This window comes from Elgaria multicarinata, chromosome 2 (assembly GCF_023053635.1).
Source record: "Elgaria multicarinata webbii isolate HBS135686 ecotype San Diego chromosome 2, rElgMul1.1.pri, whole genome shotgun sequence".
Classification (NCBI taxonomy): Eukaryota; Metazoa; Chordata; class Lepidosauria; order Squamata; family Anguidae; genus Elgaria; species Elgaria multicarinata.
Window position 1 is genome coordinate 4435415 of NC_086172.1, and position 24017 is coordinate 4459431.

Sequence of the window (24017 nt, forward strand, 5' to 3'; positions counted from 1 at the left end):
AGTTTGTATTTGCCTGGTGCTAAAAGCATGATAGCATTGGCGCCAGACCTGTTTCCTTGAGAAGAGCATTCCATAAACACAGGCCCATTCCTGAACTAACACCCCCTGAGGTTCTCTCAGAGACGTTCCCCTGAAGCTGACCTCAGGGACTGTGTAGGTTCAAACAAAGAAAGGCGGTCCTTGAGGTATTGAGATCCCTAGCCATGTTGGGCTTTATAGCTTAAAGCCATCTCGGGGGGAAATTGGCAATCAGTGCAGGCGACCCAGGACTAGGCTTATATGTTCACATTGCCTCGTGACACTCAACAAGCTAGCTGCTGAATTTTGCATCAACTGCAGTTTCTGAATTATCTTCAAAGAAAGCCCAGGATACAAAGTATTGTAGTAATCGAATCCAGAGGTTACTGGAGAATGAGCCACTGATGCTACGCTATCCCCATCCAGATACAATCACAACTGGCCTTCCAATCAAAGCTCGCAGAAGGCACTTGGAGGTTCCAGGAGTACCCGCAAGCAGCACACATGCTCCTTTAGGGGGAATGTGACTCCATCAAGAGGCAGCTGCAGTTTCCCCATCCAGGCAGAGGAAACTCTCAAAACTGTAGCCTTAATCTTGTCTGGGTTGAGCCTCAATTGATTTGCTCTCCTCCAGGCCATTACTGAGGCCAAATGGAAGTTCAGCACATCCACTGCCACACCTGCGTGAGATTAAAAGAGAAGTAGAATTTTGTGTCATCAGCATACTAATAACTAAGCACCCCATAACTCTGGATGACATCACACAGCAGTTTCATGTAGATGTTAAACAGCATGGGGGATAGAAATGAATCCTGCAGAATCTCAAACTGGCGGCTCCATGAAGCCAAGCAATACCTCCAAAGCACTGTCCTCTGGAAATGGCCATCCAGGTAGGAGCAAACTACTGCAATAACCCCAACTCCTAACTCAGACAGCTGCTTTGTCAGGGGACCCAGGACCGCTCCCTCTCGCAAGGAGGCATTTATCACTTCCCAGATTATCATTTCCCAGATTATTCATTTATATATTACGTTTTTAGTTTACCCAATAACAAAGGTTCTCTGGGCAGATTACAAAGATAGAAGAATAAGAACACAACACAAAAAACAAACAGCAATAATAAACAGAACAAGAAAAAATACAATGTAAAACATATAAAAGGTGACATTAAATCTAGAATTCAGAATCTCTGCTTTGGAAAAACTTTTAAGAAAGGTTCTACAATTTCATGGGGCTACCTGTCATGCCCAGCTTTTAGTCTTTTTCTTTATACTCAAATTCAGGCTGCATTTCAAGGCCATTACTTCTTACACTTCCCTATATGAAAACTTGATCTGTCTGTATTTTGTAAACTTATTCAGATGGAAATTGAAACTGTTGAAGTTACAAAATAAGACGATGATAGAGATACAAATTTTAATGTGCTTGTTTGCACATTAAAATTTCACTCATTAGTGAAAGTTTTGCAAAAGGTCTTCTTGTTTTGTAGGGATGCAGGGAAAGGAAGAGAAGATGGTGGATTAGTTGTCCTAGAGAGAGATGGGCTGAGAAGGGGGGAGGAGTTGATGAAGAGAAACCAGAACCCTTCTGGGAGGTGAAAATTAGAGGCAAAAGCCACAATCCTTCTCTTTATTGAGAAAGGGTTTTGATAGGGATGAATAGGATGGGGAAAGCCAGTGTTTGAATCACAGTAACTACTATATTTAGAAGGCTGCAATAGACATTATTGGGCTAAAAGGATGGGAAGTCAGGTAGTAGAGCTTGTGGCTTTCATGAAAGGGCTTCCCTAATTTTTCCTCCGTAATTTGAGCATTGAACAAAACCCGGTGAGATAAATAAGAGAAGTATGGATTAGGATGGAAGGCTAATTTCAAAGGAGTCTAAAGTAGATGAGAACTTCTTTAAACAGAGAATGCTGGGGGAGATAGAAAGGTATCATAAACCAGGCATTTCATCACGATTTGTCACATGAAGCAGTGACTTGAGGATTTTTTTCCCCTTCTCAGTCTAAGGATGTAAATATTAGTCAATGAATTTCTGGCAATTATGCTTTTACAAACTGCAAGAAGAAAATGATATAAACAAAAGTATTTAAAACAAATAATAACATGTGCATGCTGACCTAGAATTTAAAATTATTCTTCATGCTGATGATCTTTTATTGTTTATTTCTAAACTTCAGACATCTATTCCTGCTTTGATGGAATTGATTAATACCTTTGGTGATCTTTCTGGTTCCTCAATTGGTCAAAGTCGGAGTTGATGCCGATTGGAGATAGTATATTTACTAGTGTGTTGGCTAATGGCCAATTTCGGTGGTGCCCTGATTTTATTACCTATCTGGGAATACTTATTCCAGGAGATATATTTCAACTGATCAAAATAAACTTAAATAAGCTGCTTAGTGAGATTGCACGAGACATAGACAGATGGGCACCATTAAAGTTGAGTTTCTGTGGTAAAGTCAATATACTTGAGATGAACCTTATACCTCGAATTCTTTATGCTATGTGTGAGATTCCTTTACTTATACCTGGCAAATATTTTCAACAACTTAACGCTTTGTTTCGTTAATTCTTCTGGGATTCTTCCCCACCTTGAATATCTTTGAAACAGATGCAGTTTCCAATTAAAGAAGGTGGGTTTGGTTTTCCAAACCTTGGTTTGTATCATTGGGCCTATCTATTGGCTTGTACTAAGTTTTGGTATTCTCCTGTTCCCTCAGAAATGCTGCCATTGTCAGTTCTGGAAGCCCTATGGTTAGATCTTCTTCCCAGAAGGATAGCACATGGTTCTCGTCATATCAGAATAAGTAACCCCCTCTTACAATTCTGGCTGCTAGAGAGAGGTGGGGTATAATATCATGTTAAGAGAGCTTCGGCTATTGGGCGGTATAAAAATGTAATAAATAAATAAATAAATAAATACACATTGATCCATTCTCTCATGCAAAATTGACTATATGGGGAAATCCAGATTTAAGAACTGGAAAGAAAGCGTTTCTGTGGAGGACATGGATAGATAAGATGATTTTTACTTTGGATCAGTCAATAGACTCAGGTTTTTGTGCTTTTCAGATTTGTGCACTTGCTGGAATCTAGGTTTGGTCCAGCTGCTTTTACAGCTTTGGAGCCTCCAGCACTGTTAGAAACACTTAATACAGCTGAACTGACATGCCGATCCATGATTCATATATATAAGTATTTAGTAGCAGTAAATAAATATGATACCCATAGTTTAAGACAGGATTGGAATAGTGCATTGCAGTAGCCTGTTTTGCCTAATCAATGGGCTTCACATGTGTGACAGGCATATATGTGTGACAGGCAAGCCCCCACCCTTAACATCACACTCACCAATTCACTCTGTCTCTGGTGTCCATGTATATGGTACAAATGTCTACAAGACGAAGCTTTCATGCACACAGCTAATAGGTACAAAGGCTTCCACCCAATATGAAACCTTGTGCAAACCATGGACATACAGTTGTCCATGCAGGCATTTTTTCTGTACATGCACATACAAGGGGGCATTGGACTAACATTCTGCCTCTCAGGTTAGTCTAGCAAATGTGGTTGACTTCAGAATCTTCCTTAAGCGTACTTCGGTTTGGGAGACAAGGGCCCTTTCTACAGCTAAGGATTATCCCAGGAAAATGGAGGGATCATCCCTGCCTGCTTCCGGTATCCCCTGCGTGTCATTTGCATGCACAGGGATGATCCCGGGATGATCCTGGGGAAAAAGACAGGTGTAGAAACGGCCATGTTCTTGTGAGAGAGCCATTTTGTATATTGCCAGAAAAATGTCTGTTATGTGCAGATGGCTGGAGGTTTCACTCAAGTGAAGTCCCCTGTAATTACTCATGCATGCACACCTGTTTTATGTCAATGTGCAATGAGTTTTTGGATCTCATGTGTTCTTGTTTTAGTTGACCACTACACTGTATGAAACAGCCTTAAATGAGTTGGGATGTTGCTCTTCACAACAAAATAAGATTTTGAATTAGATGTATAAAAGGAAAGGTGATAACGTCTTAATTAGTATTTAAATGATGGTAAAATCTTTTCTTGTGAATATTTGGAAACACAATATTTAACAATATTTTGGTCTGATCAAAGGGAAGAAGGATGAGCCTCCCCCCACCCCCACCCCATGGCCTGGATTTTATTTCCCAAGGCTAACAACCATTTCCAAGGCTTTGTCAGACTTCTAACTTTTCTCTCTCTTTGTCAGATGGTATTATTTAAAGTCTGTTCATCCACTTGTGTGGGATGCATATGCTATAATATACAGCACCGATGACAAGAGGACTGTTATACTGGGGGTGTTATTCAAAGCACTGCTGATTCTCACAGGCTGCAGACATCTGTAGGAAAAACATTGTGCTACTCACAGCATCTGGCAATGGAAATCCTTATGAAAACCAAATCAAACAACTTTTTGGAAAAAGAAAAAGGATGCACACATTACATCCGCTTTGAAATAATTGAAGATATTTATATATGCCAGCCATGTCAGATTGTATCAAATGGAAATGGTCTTCTATCCTATAATTGTAATGCTGTCTTCACACTTCAAAATTGAGGGGCTGGTCACTAGCCCGGTATGATGGCTGTACTCTGCATCCTAAGGGCTACTGAGCTGGATTTATAATTGAAAAAATGGCTTTGCAGGTTTCAACCGAGTGCCATTAATAGTGAACTCTGTTTTTGTGGAGTGTAGATTTAACCATTTTAGTTATTTTATTTTATTTTATTTATTTATTCATTCATTGCATTTCTATACCACTCAATAGCCAACGTTCTCTGGGCAGTTCACAAAAATTAATGATATGAGGCAAATTTCTTTTCCTTCCAGGTGTGAAAAAACTGATGAAAACAAAGAGAAGGAGGAGGTGCCTCTACTTACCTCGCATCCTCCCTCTGGGTGCTGGTGGACTTTGCACCTGTGGGGAGAGGGAAAGCAAGTGGGTAGCTGTGGTGGCAGTGAGCTGTGCCTACCCTAGGATTTGGGGGCCCAGATGATCTGTACCAAAAAGGTGCCATTCAGAAGATCATCTCATCTGAGCAGCAATGGATGGATTAAACTCCACCACAGTTTTTGACTCATAGCAGCAGGGGGCAGGACATGTGGCAGGGCGGTGGTTGAAGGAAAGGCCACGGTGGTGGGAAGTACGTGGCTGTGCCGGCCGTGGGGGAGAGGGAAGGCCATGGCAGCTACAGCTGGGGACAGGGCAGGGAGAGGAATGGTCTGGTGACAGGAAAGGCCGCTGGGGCAGCCGCTGGGGCAGGAGGAAGGGAAGACTGCTGCAGTGGGTGCGAGGGCAAAGAAAAGGCAAGGGAAGGTCTGAGATCCAGCAGGGTCGGGCAGGCCCACTTGGTGGTCTTAAAGTGCGCCTTTGGATGCTGCATTGCTGACCACTGGTTTAAAGGTTAAGGCAGTGATCGAAAAAGTGATGTGGTAGGAGGATAAAGAGGGAAGTAAGGGAGAGGGCGCATGGATTACACTGTTAACCAATCGGCTAGGAACATGCAAGTTCTGCAGTACAATTTTTAAAGAGCAACGACAACTTGTTAGATCAACAAGAGCTGTTGTCTCATTGATTCAGCTCCAGGTTTCTGTAACAAAACAAATCCAGGAGCTGCCTTTTGAAAATAATAGTTTGTTTTAATCATTTAACAGATCCTAAGTGGTGTGTGTGTGTGGGGGGGTGTTCTGCTGCTTCCAGAGCCGTGGCGGCTCGTACTGCCCACGGTAGGAGGTGTGAGGAGAGATGGATTTTCCCTTACCTTCCACCCCCCCACCCCCCAACAAATCCGAATCTTTTTCTCTCCCCATCCCATTGGTTTCAGTGACTGAACATTAGCTCTGGCAGCCCCTGGCCTCCCTGGCAAGTGAAGCGGTTTTCTTCCTTTTTTTTCTTTTTTATTGTGAATTGAATGGGACAGAACAGAACAGAACAGAAATTGTGGAGAGAGAGAGAGAGAGAGAAGAACAACCATTACATGCATAAGATACACCATTCATAAAAGGGGGGTAGGGGAAAAGGGAGTTATGCATAGGTTTCAAGAAAAGCAGAGCAAATACCCATGTATTTATCCACTCACAAGTGGCATGTATATACCACCCGTTCAAACGTTGATAGCATTGTTAAATCCTCCTTCCATTGCATTATGGAGGTGAACATTTATCCTCCCAACGATGATATCAGTCTTTTAGCAGTCATAAGGGGTCGGAAAATCCATTTGTGCTGACCATGTGTTAACTTCCAAGAAGTTAGGTAGTTTAGGAGGACTTGCACATCGGTCCATCTTAAAAGACTGCTTCAATACAAAGTTCATCCTTACTATGACCTCCTTCCAAAAGGGGGCATTGCCAAAATATATGACTAAAAGAAGCGTTTGGTGCGTTACATCTCCAGCAGATCCTAGGCTGGCTCTGTTCTTCCCCTAGAATGCCCCTTTTCACAGTCCGATGCCTGGTATTGCCAGTGGGTGTGCTGGGGCCTCTGCAAAGTGCCCAAACATAGTGTCCGGGGAGGGGTACTTCTGCATCATCCAAACCCCCTTTGGATAGCTATCCTCAGGAGTTGAGATAGCTGTGCTGGTTTTACTGTACTGAGGAATTGTATTATCACTCAGGCCAGCCTTTCCTTTGTTCATGCTTTAAAGGGACAGATTCAACCAAAATGTATGTTGGAAACATCATGTATGTTTTTCTTTTTATTAACATTTTTAGAATTTTTAATATTTAAAAAATCCATTAAATTTCTAGAATAGGTAAGCAAAGTCACAGTTTGAGCAAATTCCAAACAAATTTAGAAAAGTTACACAAGAACCATATAAAGTACAATGTTCACCATAAAACTAAAGATAAATGTATAGAATATATTCAGTATAATACAAATATAATACACAAACAAATCACCAACCAAAATGCTTATATGCTTTTCCAAGTACATTTGCACCTAACAGTTCTATGAATCTGGATTATTATTTTTTTATAAAGGCAGGTTATGCATCTTTCACCAAGATACAGAGATGCATACATTTTCTCATTTTTGTGCACTGTGTTGATATACTGCTACAGATGTTTCAGGCTGATGAAGGCACTGTATCTGTTTCAAATATTGTTGTGCTTCAAAGTTACAGCAATAAAGCAGTTTATTTCTCAGGAAGACATTTGAAAGCAAAGGAATTCCTCATATAGCCTCTAGGAACAATCTGCATGCTTTATATTGCACATTTTTCTTGTTAGTGGTTCTATGCTATCAGAGCTGTCAATGTGTCATGTAGCTAATATTCAGTATTTTCTGTATACCTAAACTGTTAACTGAAAACCCAACTTCATGTATACTGTGATGGGATCCAAGCTAGCAATGAGTGGCTAAGAAAGAGATCTTGAGGTTCTGGTGGACAGTTCGATGAAGATGTTGACCCCATGTGCAGCCGCTGTGAAAAAGGCAAATTCTATGTTGGGTATAATTAGGAAATGAATCATAATGAAACAGCCAATATCATACTGCCCTTATGGTGTGATCACACTTGAAATTCTGTGTACATTTCTGGTCACCACACCTCAGAAATGATACTGTAGAGCTGGAAAAGGGCAACAAAAATGTCCAGGAGGCCGGAGCAACTCCCCTATGAGGAAAACCTACAATGGCTGGAACCATTCAGTTTAGGGGGGCGGGGGAAGGCGGGAGACATGATAGAAGAGTACAAAATTATGCCTAGTGCTTGGGAGACACTTCTGTGCCCAGAAAGTGGGGACACTTTCCTTCTTCTCTCATTATGCTAGAACCTGGGGGTCGCACCATGAAGCCGATTGATGGGAGATTCCGTACAGATAAAAAGAAATACTTCTTTACAAAGTGCACAGTTAAACTATGGAATTTGCTACTACAAGATTTCGTAATGACCACCAATTTGGGTGGCTTTAAAAAGGGATTGGACAATGGCTACTAAAGCTGATGGCTATATGCTACCTCCATTATCAGAGGCAGTAGGCCCCTGTATATGAATTGCTTGGAACACAAACAGGACGGTGCTGTTGCACTCGTATCCTATTTGGGCTTCCCAAAGTGTTCTGGTTTGACATTGTCTGAACTGAATGCTGGATTAGATGGACCCTTGGTCTGATACAACAGGGCTCTTCTTACGTTCAAATAGGTGTTTCTTATATGTGTGTTTGGAAAAATAGCATTAAATAGGGGGGCCTTTTGGTTTATAAAGCCTTTTAACAGAATAGAATATTAAAGTAATGGGAACCTATTAGAATGGTCTGCCCCTGCAAAAATTCTTAAGAGCTTTGGAAGGTTTAGCATTGACAGGAAGCAGCAGGTCTCTCTTTTAAAACCTTTTTTTCTACTGTTGAAGTGGTGGTGGCAGCAAAGTTGTCTAAGTCAGCAGGCAGCCACCATTTTCTTTTCACAAAATGGTCTAGATGTAGCATTGTTCTTCTTCGTGGTCTCTGTGCATCACACATATGGGCTCTGCGCCTCCACTGAGCCTAGTTTTGGGAAATTTCTATAGCTGAAACTGTTTTGTCGGCAACCCTCCCCCCACTGTCCTACTGTGTATGCTCCAGCAGGTTCCAACTTTCACCTCAGTTCTTGGTGCTTTGTGCGAACTTCATTTGTTAAGAACTGTGTTTTTTTCATCTAGGTTTAGCTGAGATTCTATCTATTTCTATTATTTTCTAACTTTTTTATCTTATTCTTTAGTATATCAAAAAAAAATTCTCTTTCTTCTTCTGGTTAGTTAGTTGAGTTTCACGGTCCATACCGTGGAGCTTTCCTTTCAATGTTTTGTCGTTTATGGCACAAAGAGTGTTATTTAAGAAGTGCTTTTGCTGTGGGAGTAAACTCCCATTAACAGATGGCCATTCCTTGTGCCTATTGTGTCTGGGAGAGTCCCACATATTTGACGCGTGTGCACACTGTATGAGCTTATCCAAGCAGGGTCGTCGAAATCGCTCAGATAGATTGAGAGCAATTCTTTGGAAAAGGGCTCTGGAGGCAGTCGATACACCAAAATCGCCACCAGCTGTGCCCCAAATGGCGGCCGCATCTGGGGACAAATAGGCGCTACCCATAGACCGTTCAGAGTCTCCAGTGCCAGGATGTTCTTTAGCCATGAATACAGCTAAAAAAAATTCAAAAAAAGGCTAGGGCACACAAAACTCCTGTGGAGACTGCGGAGAAGGAGATATTTAAAAAAGAAGAATCTATTTTAAAAAGCAGAAAACGCTATGCTTCTGTTCTGCCACTCACAGTATTGAAAGTTTTGGTCTTGACATACCCAGATAGCCCATGGTAGGTCCAGCCTCGAACCCAATGGGTGCTGATTCTGATCCCTGCGACTCTGCAGGCAATCTTGATATCTTCCACATTTGCCTCCACCAAGGGAAACATAGCCTCAACAACACTGTACACTCCTTTGAATGCAGGGAATGAAACTCTATCCTTATTTAGACAACTGGTTGATGGTGGCAACAGTATATGTCGTCAGATGGGCTCGTCTCCGGATGAGACTTCTGTAGCAATTTCTCCTGTGTTCGATCAACAGCAACATGGCTACCCGTCGCGTATGCTTATCAATACCAATCAGCATTTGAACCTCCCTGAGATGGTGGATGAATCCACACAACCTTTGGAAGGGCATGCCATTCATGCCTGACCAGAATCCTGACAACAGATGCATCAACAATGGGCTGGAGAGCTCACTGTGGTTCACTGTTGATGCAAGGAATATGGTCGTCGGAAGAGAGTGTGTTGCACATCGATATCTTGGAGCTTCTAGCTGTACAAAAAGTGCTTCAATCATTTGAGACCGATCTCCTGGGCCATCATGTTCAAATCCTCTCAGACAACACCATGGTTGTGTGGTATTTGAACAAACAAGGGGGAACACACTCATTTCAGCTCCTCGAACTCACAACGAGTGGGCAATCCACGGAATTTTATACTGTCAGCCTTACATATTGCTGGCAAAGACAATCGCCTTGCCGATTAACTCAGCCGGAGCTTCTGTGATACCCATGAGTGGAAAATGGCGCCTCAGCTCCTGTGCAGAATATTCTGCCTATGGGGCACACCGACTATAGACTTACTTGCTATTCACTGCAACACAATATGTCAGAGGTACTGCACCAGAGTGGAAATTTGCTCCTCCTCCCTTGGTACCGTGGATAGAAGTTTTTTGCTATCTTTTTCCTCCCTTCCCACTGTTAACAAGAGTTGTGGCCAAACTCAGGAGGGATCGAGCAGACACGATCCTGATAGCACCATGGTGGCCGAGACAAGTATGGTTCACCCCACTTGTCAAGATGGCCAGAGGGATGCCTTCTGGCTTCCCTTGGTACTGAACCTCACTTCCAGGAGTCAAGGGAGGATACGTCACCCCGATCTGTGTACCCTTCAGCTGACGGCATGGAGAATCCAACACATTGGGAACATCTGAATCTTCCTCATAACATCATACAAGTCTTTGAGGCCGCTAGGAAACCATCCACCCATACTTCTTATAAAACTGTCCACCCATACTTCTTATCTTATGTGAACTGCCCAGAGAGCTTCAGCTATGAGGTGGTATACAAATGCAATAAATAAAAGCAAATGGGAAAGATTCACACATTTTGCCAGAGAGCAAGGGTTTGATCCGTATGCAATTGATGGAGTGCTACGTTTTCTGCATTCGCTGTTTGAAGCTGGACCTAGCGGCGATCTTGGTGAGGCACAACCTGATTCAAGGCTTCTCTGTTTTTACTCAGCCCCTAACAAATTTTTTTTTTGAAGGGATCACATACAGTAACTTGGTTTCTCCAATACACCCAATAGTTCCACAAAGGAGCTTATCAGTTGTGTTGGTAACCCTGATGTCTAAACTGTTCAAACCCATGGCAACTACTAACATTTAAGACTGCCTTTTTGGTAGTGATCACATCAGCCAGAAGGGTCTCGGAACTTTGTGCGCTCCAAGTTGACCCACCATAACTTCAGCTCTACAGCGACAAGATTGTTTTAAGGCCGGATCTGTCATTTCTTCCTAAAATCATCTCTGCCTTTCATATTAACCAAGAAGTCGTCTTGCCAACTTTCTTTCAGTCTCCTTCTGATCCACTGGGAACCAAATTACATTCTTTAGACTTCAGAAGAGCACTCACATTTTATAAATCCAGAACGCAACCATTTCAAAAATCTCTTAAGCTTTTTGTCAGATATAGCGGATGTAAAACAGAACAGCCAGTATCGCCACAGGGACTGGCATTTTGGATTATGCAAACTATAACTTTGGCATATCAACTTGCTGGAAAGGAGTTTCCAGGACCGATAAGGATGCATTCCACTCGCAGTCTGTCCACATCGACTGCGCTGACTAGAGGGGTAGCCATCCCTGAGCTCTGCAAAACCACTACCTGGTCCAAGCCATTGGACATCAGGACAAGGAAGGACTGTAACTTTGGTCAAGTGGTGTTGTCTACAGTGACTTGATTGATGATATCACCAAGTAAGTTAGCTCGTTAATCGCCCATATGTGTGATGCGCAGAGACCACAAAGAAGAAATGCAGGTTGCTTACCTGTAACCATAGTTCTTCGAGTGGTCATCAGTGCATTCACACACAAAAACCCCTTTGGTATCGCTACAATTCACTGTGGTACCGACACAGTTTCAGTGCTTGCACAACTTGTTATAATTAAAATGGGTAGATTCTTTTCCTTGGTTTTGAGGCCGATGTCGATCTCAAGGAACTTAGGGGAAAGCGGGAACCCACCGAAGCATGCTCAGTAGGATGGTGGGGGGAGGTTTCCTGCCAAAACAATCTCAGCTTTTGAAGTTTCCCGAAGCTAGGCTCCGCGCAGGCGCAGAGCCCATATATGCGAATGCACAGATGATCACTCAAAGAACTACAATTACAGGTAAGCAACCTGCATTTTCAGGGCATTCTGATTGAAAAATAGTGTCTTCCAGTAAAATATGAGAATCTACCTCTTCACCTCAGTCCATGAACTAATACAGAATGGATGGTTGAGACTTTCATGGGAGGGAGGGGGGATGTTTAAAGCAGTAGATGCCAGGCTCAAACAAAAATCCTGCAATCAATGTAAAAGGTGGTAGATTTGGGTTTTATTATTATTGCAATTATACCCCACTTTTTTTCCTCCAAGGAACCCAAGGCGGCATACACAATCCTCCTCCTTTCCTCTTCATTTTATCCTCACAACAACAACCCTGTGAGGTAAGTTGTGCTGAGAGTCTGTGACTGGCCCAAAGTCACCCAGCAGGTTTCCATAGCAGAGTGGGGACTAGAACCCAGATCTGCCGACTCCCAGTCCAACACTTTAGCCACTGTACCACACATTTACTTGAAATAGTAAATTTACCACACATTTACTTGAGATAATTTGAAATAGCCATGGCAGCTGCATGGCAGCTGGTCCATGCAGCAAGCCGTTTGGGTATACTGTAGATCAGTCTCCTGAGGCGTGTTTTCCCGCCTGTGGTGGTGCAGGTCACTACCAGGAATCTTTGGCAGACATATAGAGCCAGACCACACTGCGTTGGCTATCCATGTAACCGGCCCGTACACAGGAACAGCTTTGCGGCTTGGAACAGCCGTCATCCTGGGGCAGCCATATCAGGAAACACAATACGTTGTTGTTGTTGTTGTTGTTGTTATTCTGTACTTTGTTGTGATATTTTGCGTAAGTAAAATATCAAATAATCATAGAATCATAGAATAGCATAGTTGGAAGGGGTCCACAAGGCCATCGAGTCCAACCCCCTGCTCAATGCAGGAATCCACCCTAAAGCATCCCTGACAGATGGTTGTCCAGCTGCCTCTTGAATGACTCTAGTGTGGGAGAGCCCACAACCTCCCTAGGTCACTGATTCCATTGTCGTACTGCTCTAACAGTCAGGAAGTTTTTCCTGAAGTCCAGCTGGAATCTGGCTTCCTGTAACTTTTGACCGTTATTCCGTGTCCTGCACTCTGGGATGATCAAGAAGAGATCCTGGCCCTCCTCTGTGTGACAACCTTTCAAGTATTTGAAGAGTGCTATCATGTCTCCCCTCAATCTCCTCCTCTCCATGCTAAACATGCCCAGTTCTTTCAGTCTCTCTTCATAGGGCTTTGTTTCCAGACCCCTGATCATCCTGGTTCCCGTCCTCTGAATTGATGAGAGCTTAATTTTTATTTTGAGATAACACTAATAATGAATGTTTAAAAATTATTTGGCCATCCTTATACAGTGCTATCCATATGTGTAGTGTTTGTCAAGGCACTAGAGGACGGATCCTTCTCCTTAGGGGAAGCGTACAAATCTTTAATTTGACAGAGGTGCAACAGAGGAAGGAGAGGGGAATAGAGCCGGGGGGAAACGTGATTATTTCAGTGACAGGTGCTTAGCCTTGATTATAGACTTAGCTGCAGTAGGGCTTGGGAGTCTTTTCCTGGGTTGCCATTTTCTTGACATCTGAAGATCCTTTTCTTGGTTAGAATGACTGGTGTTATAAACTCAGAGTAAATAACTTTTTTGTGGTGAAATTTGAACCAAATTAGTCATGTTGGTGAGTCAGAGTGTATGTAATGTTCAAAGTATTGCTGGCATTGAGAAATGGTTACATTTTAACAAGATATACTTCTCAAAAGGTGATCCTATAGAAAGTTCAAAGCTGGTTAAATGATTGTTTTGAAATAGTCTTTACTGAAACTCAGTACACTGAGATGGACGTTTTATCCTCTGAAAGCAAATGGGGTGTATAATGAACAGAACAAAAAGTATGTGATCTCATCAAAATGTATTGCTTCAGTGGAGTGTTCTTCCTCAAAACTTTCAAACATCCTGACAAAGATGTATCTTCTAATGTGTTGTTTTAAAATAGTATATTACTTAAGCAAATATTTAAATATTAAATTAGGTTTTCTGTAGGCTTGATGTGAATATAATTCTGCCTGCCTGCCAAGCATGTCAAAACCCCAAGCCCTACTTTCGTTTGCCAGGGTAAATGTTTATTTTGTTTCCCCACATAATGTGCTCTTTAAAGTGTCACCAACATACCAAATCTGATTGCTTTTTAATAGAGACATGGTGGGTTCTTGGGGAGGTTTTTTGCTTTCATTAGGAAACAGGATAAATGATCAGTAAAGCTCATGCTAATGAATCCACATACAGTTGAAGGTCTTTGCGCTCCTTCCCCCCTTCCATCCCATTGGACTCCCCGGCATCCCAGGATAAACATTTAGGAGGACAATTGTGTTGTTATATCGGCATTTGAACCTTACATTATTTTATATTTAGAACATCTTGAAACAGTGCCTTGATCATGAGAAGTATGCAAAAGCTTGCTTGCAATCCATTCACATTTATGAACACTTTTCGACTGTTTTCAGAATCATAACTTCTCTGTGCATGTTAGATAGGTTCAAAGATGTTGTTTGGGAATAAGGTGGGATAATTACATTCACAGTTGGGTGCAAACAACTTTATAGCTTTCTCCTTGGTTTGGGTTTTGCATAGGTTTGTTTTTTAGTGGGTTTCACTTTGCATTTCAGGCTTGAACAAACCCTCAAAATTAGCGTTCTCCAACCTCAACCATAACAAAGACCTTCTGCAACCTTTCAAACTTTTCTATATGACATTGTTAAATCAGCTGTTAATCTCCTGTATGTACAGTATCGCACAATAGCCAAACATCTCTGGATAGGTCACAAAAATTATCTGCTTTCAGATTCGTCACAGAATTGAGATCCAAACACTATACAAAGTGTGTTTCCCTTCCTGCTTTTCCACTACAAAACCTCTAGGTAGCATTGTGAAAAAGCACGTTCTTTCGCTTTCACAATTAAATGTCTAATTTTCTCTGTTCTAAAAACAAATCACCAAAACTGCTAGTTAGAAACAGAAGTGAAAATTGAGGTTCACAACATTGTCTAAAGAATCCATAAACAACCGTGAGTAAACAACCTCTTCCGACGTGAATATACCCGGTCACTACGCTCAACATCTAAGGTCCTCCTCCTGGTGCCTACTCCGAGAGAGGCTTGGAGTGTGGCAACAAAGGACAGGGCCTTTTCAGTGGTGGCCCCCAGACTATGGAACGATCTCCCTGACGAGGCTCACCTGGTGCCAACACTATCTTTCCGGCGCCAGGTTAAGACTTTCCTCTTTGCCCAGGCATATGGCGGCACATCTTAATCACCCACATGTTTAGTTTTTTAACGGTTTTTAATGCTTTATGCATGTATGTTCTGTGTTTTAGAATTTTAAATTTTGTATACTCGTTTTTATGTTAATTTTAGAATTTCTGTAAACCACCCAGAGAGCCCTGGCTATGGGAGCAGTATATAAGTGTAATAAATAAATAAATAAAAGAGAATGACAAGTGCACAATAAGTACCTTGTGTAGAAAAGCCCCCTTTCAGTGATCCTTGGTGCACCATCAAAGGTGGTTTCACAAGCAATGTCCTAATGCAGATCTTTCTCTTTTTTTTGTTCTTAAACAAGCTATTTGTGCATATATTTGCATTTTATGTATTTTGTAATGTATTTTATACCATGTAAGCTACTTCAAGGACGTTGCCAGGATGTGGGGTGGAAAATGCACACATCCTTCATCACTGTGCTTTTTAAAAATCTTAAAAACCTTTTTTAAAGAAGTTCCAACTTTGATCCAGGCGTTAGAGGTGTTGGTAGTGATGTATTAGCAGTTAGAGGAGGGACCTATATCCCCCTCCCCAAGAAGAAAGCCCATTTTTACATTATGCTGCAGTTGCAGCATGCCAGTTTTACACTGCTGTTGCTTTCCATAACAAATGTCTAAATTGTGGTAAATACTAATATCTTTAACAGCCTGGGCTGGAAACTTTGAATGGGCCGGAACTGCTCAGTGCATATACATTAGCATTTAGACGACAGAATGAAGGTCATACATTACATATTTATTGCACGGGGCATCAGTCTTAAAACCAGTTTTTGCTCTAGTATTTATTTATTTATTTATTACATTTTTATACCGCCCAATAGCCGAAGCTCTCTGGGCGGTTCACAAAAATTAAAACCATAATAAAACAACCAACAGGTTAAAACACAAATACAAAATACAGTATAAAAAGCACAACCAGGATAAAACCATGCAGCAAAATTAATATAAGATTAAAATACAGAGTTAGGACAGTAAAATTTAAATTTAAGTTAAAATTAAGTGTTAAAATACTGAGAGAATAAAAAGGTCTTCAGCTGGCGATGAAAAGAGTACAGTGTAGGCGCCAGGCGGACCTCTCTGGGGAGCTCATTCCACAGCCGGGGTGCCACAGCGGAGAAAGCCTCCTCCTAGTAGCCACCTTGTCATATAAAGTCAGTAGCTATTCTTAGGATATTTTTCCAAATAGGAATAAATCCACAATAGATAGCATTTCATCAGTTTGTCAAATTTAATAATCACTTGAAGTCCAGATACAGACAGTGGATTGGAAGTACGAAGGGCAAAGAGTTTTTTACAGTTTTTTCCTAAGGAGAAAGCAAGAAGTGGGCGTGAGCGTTCCCATTTTGTAGCTGACCTGCCTAGTAAGCTACTGCTGAGGGACTAAGGGCATGGAAAATTCCACAAACAACACATTATTTCAGATAGAAGGAGAGAGAAGAGATCCCATGATGAACTAGCTTCCTTTCAAGGTTGAGATCTTATCCTGCCTTTGGTATATATTAGCTTTGCTTGTTAGGTGGGAAGATTTAGGACAATGTGTGTATGTATAAAACAGCTGCATGACATCAAAGACTGCTATTTCTTACATACTCATTCAAACTAATGGATGGGATGGAAAGAAGGTCTGCTTTATAATGCAAGGATAAGTAAGATAACAAAGAATTGCCTGTGTATCTGTTCTTTATTGCCAAATCTGCAGTTTTATCACAACATCCATCAATCTGTCACAAAAAGTTTTGTTAGTTTCAGCATGAAACCCTAAGTCTTTAATATGCTTTGTGCCCCTCTGCCCCTTTTTTCTTTGGTTTCCACTTAAGTTAAAAGTGTATTTAGGAAGAGCAAGTCAGTTAAATTGTATAATGAAAGTGCTGAGATAAGTTTTAAGACTTCTAGGATTTGCAATGCAGTTTTCAACTATGATATTTAATTACTTTGTAGGACTCCCCCCCCCCCATTTTTCTGTTCATTAAAAGCAGATCTTTATTTAAGTGTAGGCCAGTATGTGTAATAGATGTCCTTCCTTGCCTCTATGTAGTTCCATATTTGGCAGGTCTCACAGTCCAGAAAGCTATGGAACCTCATCAACGAGTTTCTATCCATTCCCTTTGCCTTGGTTTGTACATTTCTCACCCTGCTCAGTTCCCCTACGCTCACCATAAAGGCTGAAATAGTTACTTCAAATATAAGCAGGCTTCTAGTCATGGTTTCCCTTTGTATTGCTATGCATGTGCCTCGCTTTAATATGTTACAGTACAGCTGTGGTCATAAAGCCCCTGGCTTTTCTGTTACCTCTGAAGGTACCCTTGATGCCACTGACGTGTGCGTTCACATCTGTTTGTATGACTGGATTGGGCAAATTGCATGACTGGCAAACTCCACTTCAGAATTAGGAAACTACAATGTAAAAGTATAATGTTGTAAGCCAATGACTTCTTCATAAACATTGGTGTCAAATGTGGGATGTGGGTGGGTGGGATGTATTTTTATTAAAACTTTAGAAGCACAGCTTATCTAAACAATTAATTTAACTAAACCATCCTTAGCCTTTTGCTTCTGACCTGTCCAAAGAAATTAACATATCAAGAGTAGATATTTCAGATAGAATCGAAATATTTTTAGGTCTTGATCTAACTGTTAATTTCAGTGTTGCTTATTGAAAGAAAGATATAATGCGATCCACTTTTTGAAGGCTAAAATTATATTACAAATGGCAGCTTATTTATTTATTTATTTATTTATTACATTTATATACTGCCCCACAGCTGAAGCTCTCTGGGCGGTTGACAAATAGCTTCTATCTATTGTATCATTGTACCAAGGAAAGCATGCAAAGTATTTTTTGCTGTACAGCACACTCTATAATTCATCTGTTTACCTGCTTGGAATTAATATTAACGCTATTAAGCAGATAGGTTAGTGTGGTTCTGAGGGCTTTGTGGGTGCCGGTATTTAGAAATGTATAAGAATAACAAGTGTTGTTTATTTTATTTTTCAGAGGGCAGAGAGACAAGCACGAATGATGGACTCAGCGCAATATGCAGAATTCTGTGAGAGTCGTCAGTTGAGCTTTTGTAAGTGTTGTACTGTACCTGACTATGATTTCGTATATTCTCTTCACCTGGCAGGATAATATATTACATCTTCAAGTGGGTAGAGGATGGAGCATCCTACCTACAGCCACCTCCCCTTCGGTGTCTCCTCCTCTCACCGTGGTGGCTTCATAAGAACAGCAGACAGGGACAGCTTTGGAAAAGGAGGTCTGACCTTGCCTTTTGCTATGTCAGAGCTTAGCTTGGAGGCAGTTGTTGAGTAGTAGAAGTCTCTGACGGGTCAAACCAGAAGTAGAAAATAAGCAAAGAATCAGAAGTCAGAGCTTGAACAGGGAAAGTCTTGGCCAGCTCTGGAAGCATTTATAGTTCTTCCAAGTGAGGAGAGCCAGTGGTGGAATCATACTGGAGTTCAAGAACCCTTTATTGCCCAGGCAATAATCCAAGATTTATCCTCAGTGGCTCACCATATTAGGCAGCGTTTTTTCCAGATTTTTAGGCTCCTATTTCTAGCTTTATAAATCTCCTACCATGCCTAGGTTAGTCTCCATACTGCGGCTCTGACTGAGATCATGGTCAGAGCAGGGATGGGGGGCTGATGGCAGACAAGTCAGGTTCTGCTTCCAAATCTCCTGTGATGCCAGGCAAAGCAGGCTGAAGAACTCCGGGGGAAGTGGGCGAAGCAAGCTATACACCGTGAGAGGTGTGCCCAATCATTTGCCAGGCACACTAACCAGACACGAAAGGAGTGCGCAGCACTCAACCACATATAAACCAAACAGACAACAGTTATAATGTGTCAGCAACTTTTTCATAAGAATTTTTCACCATATTCACACATATTTCATAAAGATCACATTCAAATATTTCTTCAACATAGACAATTTCTTCACTATATGGATATTTATGCAGCGTATATATATTTTCCAAACAAACATATATTTCTTTCATTCATTATATTGAATAATGACCCTTTCATTAGAGTAACCTTCAATATTATCTATTTTATTGCAGCGTTTTTTCTGACGAAGCAGATGCGAAAGCAGGGTTTATGAAACCGGTCACCTGTTAAAATATATATGCGCTGGATAAATATCTATATAGATAATAGATATATATTCTGGATAAATATCTGCATAGTGAAGACATGACCAATGTTGAAGAAAATGCGTGAATAATTTGTGGACACATTATAATTGTTGTCTGTTTGGAAAATATATATACGCTGGATAAATATCCATATAGTGAAGAAATTATCTATGTTGAAAAAATATTTGAATGTGATCTTTATGAAATATGTGTGAATATGGTGAAAAATTCGTATGAAAACGTTGTTGACACATTATAACTGTTGTCTGGTTTATATGTGGTTGAGTGCTGCGCACCCTTTTCGTGTCTTGTTGTTTCAACCACTGCCTCTGTTTATATTGTAACAAAGGCACACTAACCAGGCAGTGTGGGTTGTCTACAAAACAGCCCACAGTGCACAGCTTGTCACCCATTGTGGGTTGCCACGCCATGTGAACATTCTTGCTTTGTTGCTGTTGCTCTCACCTGTGATCAGGAATGCAAAAAGAAACTTTGGCAATGGAAGTTGTTCAAAAGTTCATTGGTTTGGGTAGTGCTGGAACAGAAGATAGTCTTCGGGAAAGAGGATAAGTGGTCACAACAGTTTCCTTTGCCAAACAACTGTTCTAGAAAGAGCATCTCTCATCTCAATGGATTTTATTTTCAAGGGAACCTTTCCATATCAGTTCATCTGCTGAAGCACCTTGAATGTGTACCATAGAAGCCCAGAGTGTTGCAGAGGGTCCTATAGCATATACTAGGGCTTTGCTTATGCAGAACACTAGTTATGCCCATGGGTCTGCTTCGCTTCATTCTATGTGAATTAAGGATGGATATTGTCAGAATAGTGGCATCACTCTGGAAACTCCCTTCCTGCATTCCATCTCAATGTACATTATCTGTACAGAGTTGAGCTCTGGAAAGAAATGTTTCTGCAAGTTTTGTGCAGAAGCTGGCTGTTCATGATATTAGTTGGCTAGCCACCAACACGTAATCAGAAAAATTGGAATAATTGTACACCTTAAAAAGCATTTTCTGAAAAATAAAAAGTTGATGAAATGATAAGAGCATTCAGTCTAACTTAATTTAATTGTATTCAGACTAGAATTCCAAGCAGGGAAGAGGAAAGTGGGATGGCAGCTCAATAGGATCATTAGTAATGGAGAAATGTGCAACTAAGGTTCTGGTGTAGTTTAAGGCCCACAGGAGCAAGTTACACCATTGTTCCACAGTATCATTAAATTACAGAATAAGTGGATAATAGGATATAAGTGAACATTTGGGTGATGGGTAAGGGCACAGGAATGCAGGTCAGCCACCTGCTTTTTGACCCCGGACGTGGATAAACTGGGTTTGAAAAAAACATTAAGGAGTTGATATTTCTCCAAGTAACGGTCTGTATCTCATTAGCGAGGCCTGGCAAAGTTCAGTTGCAGGTGATGAATAAAGTTCTCAATCATTAGTCAGTCATTATTTCACATTAGCTAATGTTAACAAATTTCACTTAATTTCTCTGTCTATTAAACAGGTTTTCTGAATTAAAATCTGTAGCTTCTTTCCATGGGGCTTATTTTAAATTACAAAAAGCATTAGTGCATGCTGCTGTTGTACCAAATAACATAATGAAAGCATTAAGGCTTTCCCATCTCTGAAAAACAACGCACCAGACATATTTGTGGCCACAATTACAATGGTTTCTAAATTAATGGTCTTCATCATATAGCAACAACAACAAAAATCACCACAGAAGAAGTTAGATAATGCTTAAGAGTTAGAAATCAGAGAGAGAGAGAGAGAGAGAGAGACAGAGAGAGTGCAATGAAAGAGCCTGTAAAAAGCATGACAAACTAGCACATGACATTGCAATTGTCAATGAAAGCACAACAGCGTCTTTAAATAAAAGGCACTTATCTTGTTTTCCATAACAAGAATTTGATTTGGAGAAATGACTGGTTCACTTGCAGATCACAATGTGAAAAATAAATGACACATCCACAATTGTATCCTCTGTAAATGTCAAACAGTAGGGTCTGTAGTGGTGTTTTTGCTATTTCAGTGCTTTTTTGTGAGCTCAGTTTAGATCATTTCATGACATCTGTAAATGGTTACGTTGATGATTCTTCAAATTAAAGTCATCTCAATATCTGAAAGGGTCGTGATGAACTCACATTTTACACCTAATAATTATAATCAAGACTACACCAATATAAAACTTCAATATGCAAAATAATAGGATGGAAAACTCTTGAACTTGAGAAAGTATTTAAAAATAAATTCATGGTATTCTTCAAGACTCTGAAGTTGCTTTGTAGCAGTCATGCATACACAAAAATGAAAATCCAATATGAAAATAAGAATAATAGCTATGTATCAATCATCTGATTTAAAGCCTGTTAACCTGAGAAGTACCATATAGACTTTGCTTAAAGAATGAAGCGTACTTTGACAGAAGTGGAAGAATGGATCAAACTGACATGAACTTTGGTCAGACATCATAGGCGACAACATGAAACACTCTTTCATGTCATTCCACACCCAGCTTATGAGTGACCTGTGATTTTTTTCCAAGTCAACCAGAAATCAAAGTATTAGAATCACTTTACCCATGACTTGAACTGGAAACTATCTTGATGCAGGAACTTGCCAGAAGTGGGGTAATGCCTACCCCACTTCTGTGTTCAGAGTGTCATATAGTCTTTTTTTAAGGGTATCTAAAACTGATATAGAAGTGTATTTACGTTTTCATGATTTTTTTCATTATTTTGATGTGAATTACATTTTAAATCTATAGAGTCTTAAAATCAACAACCATGGCCCATGTTATATTTTGGTGCAGACTCACAAAACCACACAAATAAAGCATATATTCCTGCCATCATTGCATCTGTATAGAGCCATCCCTTGGAGCTGCTCTGAGTGATCATCTTGGCCCCAAGGGAAAGATAAGGAAACTTAGTGGCCTCCTGTAATCAGTATGCCAGGAGCTTTGCAGATAAGATTATATATCTGTTCCCCCTATGGCTCTGCAGTTAGAAATGTGGTCCTGATGTACCAATAGCACTTTGTCGTGTTTACTTGGATAATTTTTCAGCTTGTGTAGCCTGTGATGGTGCACAGGATTCTTGAGACAGTCAGACTTACCACCTGCATCCTTGATCCCTATCCTTCCTGGCTCGATTGGAGGTACCAAAGAAGAGTGGCCTCTTGGTGGTGGAAACTACAAGGGCTTCACTGAGAGAGGATGTGGTTCTGGTGGCCTTAAAAGCCGCACTAGAAAGCCCCTCCACCCAAAAAACTTAATTGTGTTCCACCAGTATTATTAGCCTATCTCGAATATACTGTGCCTGGGTAAAATGTTTGAGTACATCATGGTGATGGCTCAGTTCCAAAGATTCCTATAAGAAAGGGATTACTTATATCCTTTTGAATCTTGGTAGCCAGATTCCTACCTGGTTGCTCTGGTGGACACTTTACCCGAGGAGACAGAAAGAACCCATCACTGTTGACTGTGTCAAAAAAAGAAGAAGCCCACCCCTGCTCCCCACCCCACCCCTGATGGCCCTGGACTTTTCCCGTCCCGGCTCCTGTGCGTCCCCGGGATATCGCCCGGTGTAGACATGCCCCTAGTCTCTCTTACCAGGGAGTTCCATAGCCTGGGAGCAACCACTGAGAAGGCCTTCAGCTCTTACACTTCATAAGTAGCTACCTGGAAGAGAAGAGATAGTGTTAACATTACACCTCTGTGTTTTATCTGCACAGCCAAGAAAGCTTCCAAGTTCCGAGACTGGTTGGACTGTAGCAGCATGGAAATAAAGCCAAATGCAGTTGCCATGGAAATTTTGGCTTATTTGGCATATGAAACTGTGGCACAGGTAAATGAATGTATTTTTAAAAATAATTGCCCTTTTATTGCAGTTTTTCAGAATAAACCAAATTGTTTTCTTCTTACCTACCACATACTAAGTCTAATGGAGAATAACGTGCAAGTTCTCTTCGGTTCACCAGTTTTTCTATGTCATAATTGGAGCCTCACTTGGGACCTTACCAGCCCACATGTGAAAGGCAAGGACCCAGACCTGTCCAAACACATAATGCATAATGGCTGCGATATTTTCCAGGATGAAATTGAAATGAAAACGTGAAAAGATCATTTCCTCTTACAGCACAGTTCTTTTGTTAATTAAGTAGCTTAAAAAGTTAGTAATTCTGGCTCCTTAAACCTTGACTCTCTCTTTTTTTTAATTGTCATTGTTCCCTTAGCTCGTGGACCTGGCCCTTTTGGTTAAGCAGGACATGGCTCCCAAAGCCGGGGACCCTTTCAGTCATGCAATATCTGCTACTTTCATTCAGTATCATAGTTCTACCGAGGTAAATATATATGTAGTCTTTTCAGTGCATTGATTTTCTCATAAGAATAGAAATAAGCATTATATGTGTTTATCAGCACAAGCTCTTTCTCTCAAATTCTAGGAAATAAAAATATTGCTGGACGGCAGCTAGGCTGTTTCTGTTGAAGCCCCTTCCTCCCTGGGAGAACCCCCCACCCCCATGCCCTAAGGGTATTACTGTGTTACTTTTTGCATATGTGCAGTCAACAAGGAGCAGCAGATGAATGGCCTTTACCATGGTGGGATGCTTGGTCTGGGCTATCTTTCTTTTTTGCCCAGATTGAGAAGA

The 24017-nt window shown here is 41.0% G+C and overlaps 1 protein-coding gene across 2 annotated transcripts in view; it reads left to right on the forward strand.

The window, feature by feature from the left end:
• Positions 1-24017, forward strand: part of SUPT3H (SPT3 homolog, SAGA and STAGA complex component) — a 349923-nt gene that overhangs the window by 244204 nt on the left and 81702 nt on the right. For both annotated transcript variants that reach the window (XM_063115942.1, XM_063115943.1), the window contains 3 exons: positions 18221-18296; positions 23100-23212; positions 23601-23708. In XM_063115942.1, the coding sequence (XP_062972012.1) occupies positions 18221-18296; positions 23100-23212; positions 23601-23708 (297 nt within the window). The remainder of the gene's footprint in view (positions 1-18220; positions 18297-23099; positions 23213-23600; positions 23709-24017) is intronic.